The sequence below is a fragment of the Oryzias melastigma genome, linkage group LG19 (genome assembly GCF_002922805.2).
Source record: "Oryzias melastigma strain HK-1 linkage group LG19, ASM292280v2, whole genome shotgun sequence".
NCBI classification, from domain to species: Eukaryota; Metazoa; Chordata; class Actinopteri; order Beloniformes; family Adrianichthyidae; genus Oryzias; species Oryzias melastigma.
The window spans coordinates 5512550-5522925 of NC_050530.1; the positions used below are offsets into that span (position 1 = coordinate 5512550).

Sequence of the window (10376 nt, forward strand, 5' to 3'; positions counted from 1 at the left end):
TCCTGTTTGTCCTCCTTTATTGCTCCAGTGGTCTTTCTGAGTTCCTCTCTAACAGTCCCAGCAAAGCCCCTCCCCCCAAAAAACAAAACACAAACAGAGGCTGGTGGGGGGGTTGAGTTGATCAGATGATTCAGGAGGAGCTGACTCATCTCCTCACACCTCGACTGTCTGTGGAGGAAGCATGAAACACTACTGCGGGGGGGCTCAGGTCTGGGGGGGTCGTGAGCGTGGACGGAGTGATCATCCCTCCTCCTGCTGTCTGGATAATTTACCCACAAGCTTTTTCAAAAAAGTTTCAAAGATCCTGGAACCAGCCCTGCTCCAGAATGTCAACTTGTCGTTAACATCTGGTGTTTTCCCAGAACCACTGAAAACAGCTGTAATCAAACCTCTCCTAAAAAAGGACAGTCTAGACAAAACTCAAATGAACAACTACAGACCGATATCAAACCTGCCATTTTTAAGTAAGATCATTGAAAAAGCTGTTTTCCATCAGCTAAATGAATTCCTAATAAATAACAACTGCTATGATGTCTTCCAGTCCGGCTTCAGACAGAACCACAGCACTGAAACGGCTCTGACCAAAGTGACTAATGACATACGTTTGAATACAGACAGTGGAAATATGTCAGTGCTAGTTTTACTGGATCTCAGTGCTGCGTTTGATACAGTCGACCACGCAATACTACTCAGACGACTGGAAAACTGGGTGGGTCTCACTGGGCCAGTACTAAACTGGTTCAAAACGTACTTAGAAAACAGGAAATATTTTGTGTCAATTGGTAACTTCACTTCTGAGCCAATAGAAATTACATGTGGAGTGCCCCAAGGCTCCATCCTGGGACCACTTCTATTTAACATCTACATGCTCCCACTGGCCCAGGTTATAAAGAACAACAACATTAGTTACCATAGCTATGCAGATGACACACAGATATATATTAGACTGACACCAGGAGACCGAGGCCCTGTACAGGCTCTTGGTAAATGCATTGAGGACATTAATGACTGGATGTGTCACAACTTACTTCAATTAAACAAAAACAAAACTGAGGTTATTGTCTTTGGCGCTAAAGAAAAAAGGTTGGACGTCACTACAGAGCTTCAGGAAGGATCAGGAAACGGATCGGGAGACAGATCGGGGGAAGGATCAGGGATTACAGCCTCCAGGTCTTCGACCAGATCCAGACACATGTCCAGGTCCAGGTCCATGTCCTGATCCAAGTCTGCCCTTTCAGTATCTACAGTCAGGAAACGCCCCCTGTGGGATTGTGGGTAATATTCCAAATTTCAGGGGAGTCAGGAGAACAGGTGAAGAGAGCCTTAAGAGACCCGTTTCTATGACAACAGTCATCACAGCAGACAAGTTCAGGTAAAGGGGGGAGGGGGGTCTTCTCTCCTCTCAGACTGAAACACTGAAGCCTCGGAGCTTCAGAGGATCCAGAGCTTCTCTGCAGAGAAGTTCTGTTTGCTGCTGCAGACCAGAACCTCTGGGTCTCCCGGGACCAGAATCTGCGTTCGTCCTCAGAGGGAGTTCCAGCATTTTCCCATGGTGCTCTCCTCTGAGAGGTCACCGCTCAGAGCGCCGCGCGCCTATAAAGCTCTGCTCGTTCATCTCCCGGACCCAGATGGATGAAGGAGGTGGGGGGAGGACTGTGCGGGAGGTGTCTGATGACTCTCGTGATGGACTGGAGAAGACCGGAGACTTTCTGGAGGACCGGAGGTTCCGGGCTGCGGGCAGGTGGGTAGAACCGCAGAACCGTTCTCGGTTCGTGTCAGGGTTCTGGAAACGGTCGTGACTCAAAGCCGCGACGCACGAGCACGGACGCCCTCAGCTTCTTATTCATCAGCGGCTCCGGTCACCGGCACACCTCCTCCACCCCCCTCCCTCTCTGTGACGCAGCGCGCGTCCTGCAGCGCACGCGGAGCGCACGGCGCCTCTGTTCCTTCGCGCCGCTCCAGTTCATTCTCGGCGGCTGCACGCGGCGCTGCGCATCTCTGAGAGGCGGCGAGTGGATGGAGCTGTCCGGGTCTGCGCCGCTCAGGGGTGGGGGGGTGGACTTCTCCACGGGGAGCACGCGCCGGGATCCACGTAAGTAACGAGCAGCCCGACAGTCTGCCTCCGGTTACGCGGCATTCAGGATCCGCAGTCCTGCGAGGATTTCCCGCCTTAACAGAGTCTGAATCAGAACTGAATGGGGTCCAAGAATCTGGTCCAAAACGTACGAATCGATGCGTCTGTGCAGAACTTCGGAATCCGGACGAACTGAAAAAAAGAAACTCAAACATCAGAATATTCTGATTTCAGAACCTCAGAAGAACATCAGAAGAACATTAGAAGAACATCAGAAGAACATCAGAAGAACATCAGAAGAACATCAGAAGAACATCAGAAGAACATCGGCTTCTGTTTGTTGCTGTGACCCCCGGTCGATTCCACCTGTTAACGGCGGATTCTCCCGCAGCAGAAATCTTGTTTTCCATGGCTGGTTAGGCATGTGTGACTCCTCTGTGCCTCCACCCCGGTAAAAAAAAGGACCCCTCCGCATTTCATTGCATTTCTTTTTTACCCGGGGGGGTGGGGGGGGGGTGTTGTCCCCCACATCGATTGAGTAAAGTTTTGTCTTTTTGCCTTCAGTTGCTCCTCTCTGTTCCTTCAATCTAACAGAAAAAGGTGCGTCTCACCTGCAGCTGCAGGTGAGACGCACCTACAGCTGCAGCTGTAGGTGCGTCTCACCTGCAGCTCTGATGTTTCCTGAAGTTATCATCTCTGAAGACGTGTCCTCGTCCTCTTCTCCTGCAGGTGGGATGTGACGTCGTGACTCCATGTTGGTCCAGAGGCTCCGCCCTCTTGAGTTCTACACTCTGATCTCTCCTGGATCAGACAGATCCGATCAAGCTTCAGCCCCGCTCAGACCTGCAGATCCTTTGGATCGCTGAACCTCAGAGTTATGGACTTCGATCAGTGGTCCGTCCTCCCCCCCTCCCCCAACTTCTCCATCCCAGACTCCCTCTTTTACGACGCCGACCTCGCAGCCAATCAGTCGGATCTGGACTTCAACGTGTCCAGCAGCAGCGGCCATCAGCAGGACAGGACCAGTGTGATGGTCCTCACCGTCATCTCCTTCCTGGTGTGCGCGGTGGGACTGTGCGGCAACACTCTGGTGATCTACGCCATCCTCCGCTATGCCAAAATGAAGACGGTCACCAACATCTACATCCTCAACCTGGCGGTGGCCGACGTTCTGTGCATGATGACTTTGCCGTTCATTGCCCTGCAGCTGGGGACGGACCGCTGGCCCTTCGGAGAAGTTCTGTGCAAGATCATCATGACTGTGGGTGGGTGCAGCCGCGGAACGCCAGAGGATTCATGGATGTTCGTGAAAACATCATTAGTTTACAGTCCAGTTCAATCAGAAACTAAACGGGTTGACTTGGGGGAAAATAGTTGGTGTTTCCACATGATGGCGTGTTTTATTCACCACAGAACTTCAGGAAATGTCTATGAAGGAAAATCTGAAGCAGCATCACATCTTCAGTTTATTAGCATCAATTCACATTCACAGTAGGAACTCGAACAAGACATTTGATTTGTAATAAATACAAGTAAAAACTGGCGGGAATCTGCAGCAGAACCAGGTTTGGAGGTTCTGAAGCTCCATCCATAGAGCTGTGAAGGTCGATGGTAGGTCACTCTAAGGCTTAGGTCTGGAGTTGCTCCGCCTCCTGTCCTCACCTGTTCTTCCAGCTGTGTGGGTCTGATAATAGAACCGCTCTGGCCGATGGATGGAGAGATTTGGAGGAGTAACCGAGCATCTGAGCGAGCAGAGAGAGTGAAGAAGATCTTACCGATGCTAACGAAGAGGAACTGAGGAGATAGGAGGAGAAACGGAACTCAGAGCCCACTAGATTAGCTAAACTAGATTTAGCTAATCGCTAGGTTGGCTAAAATGGACCACAATGCATTGTGTTTGAATGATTTATTTGAAAATGTGTTTACAGATTTAGAGTGAATTCAGACACTGGTTAGACAAGAACTGGTTCCAAATGGAGTCCAGTGAGAGAAAAGCTTCGACTCCGTTCCGTCAGACTGTGTGGAAAAACCGGATCAGACACTTTACTAGCAGACTTCATTCAAACTGGTGACATCCATCCAGAACCAGATGTAACTGATGCAGAGCTGGAGGCAAGTTAGAAATGAGCTGGGCGTAACATCTATCAAACTGATCCGTCCAAACCGGGAACCACCAGAATCCAGACACCAAAGAGTCCTGAAGATCAGTCAAAGCAGATTTTTTCAGTTTCAGGTGACAATGTTGATATGATGAATGTTTCAAGTTACTGCTCTGAATCCACAGCACTCCAAACCAGCATTTCCACCCAAACCCTGAGGAATTCCTCTTTACTGTCCATGTGTTTGATCAGATCAGATCCGTTTAGACGATCAGGATCGTAACTGCTGTGGATTCAAACTGCAGCTCCTCTCAGACTAGAGGGAATAAGAATCAGAAAGTTTGTGTAGAGCTGATTTTGTAGGAGATAGAGAAAGTGATTGTGAAACAGGAAGTGATGCGGTGCATTCACTGTTCTTTGATCTCTTCCTAGACTCTCTCAACCAGTTCACCAGCATCTTCTCTCTCATGGTGATGAGCATCGACCGGTACCTGGCTGTGGTCCACCCCATCAGGTCCACCAAATGGAGGAAGCCCCGCATGGCCAAGCTCATCAACCTGACCGTGTGGGTGGTCTCACTCATGGTCATCCTGCCGACCATGATCTTCAGCGGCCTCAATAAGGTGTGCGGCATTGTGTGGCCGGAGCCTCAGGAGGTCTACTACAATGCCTTCATCTTCTACACCTTCTTCATCGGGTTCTTCTTCCCGCTGGTGGTCATCTGTATTTGCTACCTGCTCATCATCGTGAAGGTGAGATCCACGACCGGAGAAGCTCCTCCTCTGCACCTCAGCTTGGATGTGTTAGTTGGGTGGATGTGATGGTTGGATGTATCAGTTGGTTGGATGTATCGGTTGGGTGGATGTGTTGGTTGGGTGGATGTGATGGTTGGATGTGCTGGTCAGTTTGATGTGTTGGTTGGATGTGTTGGTTAGTTTGATGTGTTGGTTGGATGTGTTGGTTAGTTGGATGTGTTGGTTGGATGTATTGGTTGGATGTGTTGGTTAGTTTGATGTGTTGGTTGGATGTATTGGTTGGATGTGTTGGTTAGTTTGATGTGTTGGTTGAATGTGTTGGTTAGTTGGATGTGTTGGTTGGATGTGTTGGTTGGTTGGATATGCTGGTTGGATGTTGGTTGGTTGGTTGGATATGCTGGTTGGATGTATCAGTTGGGTGGATGTTTTGGTTGGATGTATCAGTTGGGTGGATGTGTTGGTTGGATGTATCCGTTGGTTGGATGTGTTGGTTGGATGTATCCGTTGGTTGGATGTGTTGGTTAGTTGGATGTGTTGGTTGGATGTATTGGTTGGATATATCAGTTGGGTGGATGTGTTGGTTGGATGTGTTGGTTGGTTGGAGGTGTTGGTTGGATATGCTGGTTGGATGTTGGTTGGTTGGATGTGTTGTTTGGTCGAATGTGTTGGTTGGTTGGTCGCGTTGGTTGGTTGGATGTGTTGGTTGGTTGGATGTGTTGGTTGGTTGGATGTATCCGTTGGTTGGATGTGTTGGTTAGTTGGATGTGTTGGTTGAATGTATTGGTTGGTTGGATATGCTGGTTGGATGTGTTGGTTTGTTGGATGTTTTGATTGGATGTGTTGGTTGGTTGGATGTGTTGGTTTGTTGGATGTTTTGGTTGGATGTGTTGGTTGGTTGGATGTGTCCGTTGGTTGGATGTGTTGGTTAGTTGGATGTGTTGGTTGAATGTATTGGTTGGATATATCAGTTGGTTGGATGTGTTGGTTGCATGTGTTGGCTGAAAGTGCCGTTTGTTTGGATGTAATTTTTTTCTGTTTTTAAGCTTCATCTCGTCAGAAATGATTCCCAATCATCGGATTTTCCGCTCGTCTCCTTTCCGTCTCTTAACAGGTGAAGTCCTCGGGAATGCGCGTGTGCTCCAGCAAGCGCAAACGCTCCGAGCGTAAGGTGACCCGGATGGTGTCCATCGTGGTGGCGGTCTTCGTCCTGTGCTGGCTGCCCTTCTACATCTTCAACGTCACCTCCGTCACCGGCACCATCCCGTCCTCCGCCGCCATGAAGAGCACCTTCTTCTTGGTGATCGTGCTGGGCTACACCAACAGCTGCGCCAACCCCGTCCTCTACGCCTTCCTGTCAGACAACTTCAGGAAGAGCTTCCAGAACGTCCTGTGCCTGAAAAAGGGGGCGGGTCTGGACGAGATGGAGCGCAGCGACAGCAGGGCGGACCGGAGCCGGATGGTTAACGAAGCTGCGCTCATCAACGCCAACCTGGAGACCCACAACGCCGCCCTGCTGAATGGCGAGCTGCAGACCAGCATCTGAGGGAGGGGCGGAGTCGTGCAGACATGTGACGCCCCCGCTCACACATGGGGGGCCGCAGGACTCACTAGAGCAAAGGCCAAACGAAATGAAAGGACTTTCCAGGTCACGTCGGTGTTCGGATGATGGATGACTGAGATGAAGGTTTCTCCAGGAGTTTGGATCTGCTGAGGAGTTCAGGTCCAGAAGAACCTCCTGCTGCTTTCCACCATCTAGCTGAAGGAAGGAAGAGCCTTTCTGCAGTCACTCATACGTCAGACATGAACGCTGGACACTGATCTAGCCCTACCTGAGAGTGAAACCACCTTCTGGTCCATCCGCCCCCCCAGGACTGTTAGTGCCGACCTGAAGAACTCTCAGATTTCAGAACGTAAATCTGAGACTCTGAGCGTGGAGCCGACTGGACTTCTTCCATCATCCGTCAAAGACGGAGAACCAGACTTTCCTTTTGATCCATGTTCAGATCCTCGTAAGTAACGGCTTCCAGGACTCTCTGAAACTAAATCAAAACTGTGAGACTCAGAGACTGAATGAAGACGTTTGCCCCCCACCACCACGATCCTGAGCCCCTCTGGCTGTGGAGACGCTCTGCTTGCAGGTCGCAGCTCGTTCTCTGTGGGTCTGGAGGCTGAACGAACGTCTGTCTCTGAGCTGGAACGGTCCAGAAAGTTCTTCTGGGTGACATCAGTGGTGTGAAGGTGGTGCCAGAAGATCAGCTGACAGGAACCTGAAGAACATCTAGAAGCTGAGGTCCTCTGAGGGTCGGTCTGCTGCTGGTTCTGATCACAGGTTTGGGGGTTTATCTAAACTCCCCTCATGGTTGAATACGTAGAAGCAGGTGTGACATTGGTTGGTGAACCCATCTCTGGGGACCGGTCAGGGGGCCATCAGACAGACGGACTCGGTTGGAGGTTGCAGAGCTGGACGGATCTGGATTGATGCAGAAATGTTTGTGGATTCAGACGAGGCTCAGAGAGGACAGATGGTTCTGCCCGTCCGCCAGATCCCTCCAGTGATCACGTTTCTTCAAAACTCACAGACTTTTAAATCTGATACTGAACAGATTCAATCAGGAATCCATGATGTGCTGATCCAGATCCAGAGGAAGTCCTCGGTTCTGGAAGGGTTCACTTCCAAGAATATTGCTTTGTCTGCAGAGACAGAAACTACAACTTAGACGGTCCTCGAGGCCTGGATTCTGTGATCTACAGAGACGGTCCTCGAGGTCTGGATTCTGTAGTCCACAGAGACGGTCCTCAAGGCCTGGATTCTGTGATCTACAGACGGTCCTCGAGGCCTGGATTCTGTGATCTACAGAGACGGTCCTCGAGGTCTGGATTCTGTAGTCCACAGAGACGGTCCTTGAGGCCTGGATTCTGTGATCTACAGACGGTTCTCGAGGTCTGGATTCTGTAGTCCACAGAGACGGTCCTCAAGGCCTGGATTCTGTGATCTACAGAGACGGTCCTCGAGGCCTGGATTCTGTGACTACAGAGACGGTCCTCGAGGTCTGGATTCTGTGGTCCACAGAGACGGTCCTCAAGGCCTGGATTCTGTGATCTACAGACGGTCCTCAAGGCCTGGATTCTGTGATCTACAGAGACGGTCCTCGAGGTCTGGATTCTGTAGTCCACAGAGACGGTCCTCGAGGCCTGGATTCTGTGATCTACAGACGGTCCTCGAGGCCTGGATTCTGTGACTACAGAGACGGTCCTCGAGGTCTGGATTCTGTGGTCCACAGAGACGGTCCTCAAGGCCTGGATTCTGTGATCTACAGACGGTCCTCAAGGCCTGGATTCTGTGATCTACAGAGACGGTCCTCGAGGTCTGGATTCTGTAGTCCACAGAGACGGTCCTCGAGGCCTGGATTCTGTGATCTACAGACGGTCCTCGAGGCCTGGATTCTGTGACTACAGAGACGGTCCTCGAGGCCTGGATTCTGTGGTCCACAGAGACGGTCCTCAAGGCCTGGATTCTGTGGTCCACAGAGACGGTCCTCGAGGCCTGGATTCTGTGGTCCACAGAGACGGTCCTCAAGGCCTGGATTCTGTGATCTACAGACGGTTCTCGAGGTCTGTTCATGTTCTTCAGAAGGATCTGAACAGCAGAGTTTCCTCATGAGGGAACGGGAGTGACAATCCTGTGGTGCGTTCAAGGACGTGCTGGCTGAAGGTTCTTGAATGCTTTAGCAGACGGTGTTCACACTGTAGCTACCTGATACCAGCGCATGAATCTGCAGGTGGAAGAGTCAAAGAGTGTAAATCTTTTTCTCTCTCTCTATTCCGATAAATGAAAGATTCCTAGAATTCCATGCGGACACAAACTGCAGATGTTCATTTCTCCTTCATGATGGACGTTCTACGGCTGCTTATTCCGTACATGTGAAGGGACGGCAGCCATCTACCAAAACAGAGTCCCTGATTGGTCAAAGTCCCACTGGTTAACCTTTTAACCCTGGTGTTATCTGGTGGGGTCCAGATCACTCTGATGTAAACATGCTAGGATAGCACCGTGGTAACACGCGTGTTTAGAGGAGCCCGGAAACTGGAACTAAATGAGAACAGAGTTAAAGCGACACGTGAACGTTTCTAACCTGGGAGGACGTTTTTCACTGGTCGCTTCATGTTTCCGAGGTCGCAGCTCCAGACTTTATTCATGAGTAATCCTATCGCAGCTGTTGAACTTTGAAAATCTGTAGTTTTGTCTCTACCAGATATTTATTTCTAATCCAGATCCAGTTCATGACCGAGGCTGAAATCTTTGAAAGACTTTGTTTGATTTCCATCTTTTCCCTAAAATCCGGTTTGTCTCAGTGGATTTTGGCTCCCATGAGCTTCAAACTCTGCCTCTAATTCCACGGCACAGATCCAGTTTGAGTCCGTGGGCGTCCCGTGACCCCCCAGGCGGGAGGCAGGTTGATCCCTGGCTGTGCGGCACTGAGGGGGGGGCAGGAACGGTCCGAGAACATGGTGTGGGATCCGTCATGACGTCTTCAGCGCTGCAGCAGCTTCTGCTTCCAGCTGAGTCGAGCAGCCCCCCCCTATGGGGGGGTTGCAGACACACCTCCACCTGCCAGTCAGACATGACTTAATCATCAGTTTTCCAGCTCCAGACAGCAGCTCTCCTGTCCGGGAGGATCGGACCTCCTGGTGTGAAGGGCTGAGCGGCGCCCCCAGCGCTCGCCGACGGAGGGTTTGAACCTCCAGACGTGCCTTGTGGGTCGTGTGAACAGAACCTCCACAGCCCGTTTTTCAAAGCCCAGCGAAGGCCTTGCCCCTCCCCCTCACTGTTTGTGCTGAGTCATGATTGTAACGGCTCTCAAACGTCTTTGTTATTAAAATGCAGCTGTGGTCAAACCTGCTGAGTCAGCGCCGTCTGTGCAGGAGAACCTCCGTGGTTCTGGTTCTGAACGGTTCTGAACACACTGGGACACTTGTGTCCAGGAAGGAGTTACAGGGATTCGGTGTGGGGCAGAGACATAGACTTTCTCTAAAATGAAGAGTTTTGGGGGAGGAGCTTCATCTCCACCTGCAGATCCTGCAGAAACACCTGGAGGATCTTTGGACTGATCTCCTGATCAATCGAAATCAATGTAATCGTTTGTCAAACAGCAGCTCAGAACGGCCGTCCAGCTTCATGAAGACCTCACCTTTAGGTCTGGAGGGTTCTGCTTCCTGGGTCATGTGACCTGCTTTCTAATGACAAACTCACCTGAGCTGAAGGAGACCAGAAGACTTCAGATCCGGGCGGATCCTCTGATCCTGATCTCTGATATGTAACAGATTAAAATCCTTTTCAATGAAACAGTACACCAACAGTCTGAACCAGGTTCAGTCTGGATTCAGTTTTCTATTAAAATATCTGAGTGATGGGGGAGGGGTCGTCTCCATGACAACCGTCTGATCATC

At 50.6% G+C, this 10376-nt stretch overlaps 1 protein-coding gene across 2 annotated transcripts; it reads left to right on the forward strand.

The window, feature by feature from the left end:
• Positions 1–1418: 1418 nt before the first annotated feature.
• Positions 1419–9824, forward strand: sstr2a (somatostatin receptor 2a). 2 transcript variants are annotated; one of them, XM_024264467.2, is made up of 4 exons: positions 1419–1741; positions 2804–3339; positions 4606–4925; positions 6040–9824. In XM_024264467.2, exons 2-4 carry the CDS (start codon positions 2952–2954, stop codon positions 6469–6471), a joined length of 1140 nt encoding a protein of 379 aa, XP_024120235.1. In that variant the 5' UTR covers positions 1419–1741; positions 2804–2951; the 3' UTR covers positions 6472–9824. The 2 variants fall into 2 exon arrangements, with proteins under 2 accessions (XP_024120235.1, XP_024120234.1); XM_024264466.2 differs by lacking the exon at positions 1419–1741 and adding an exon at positions 1849–2092.
• The last annotated feature ends 552 nt before the right edge of the window (positions 9825–10376 follow it).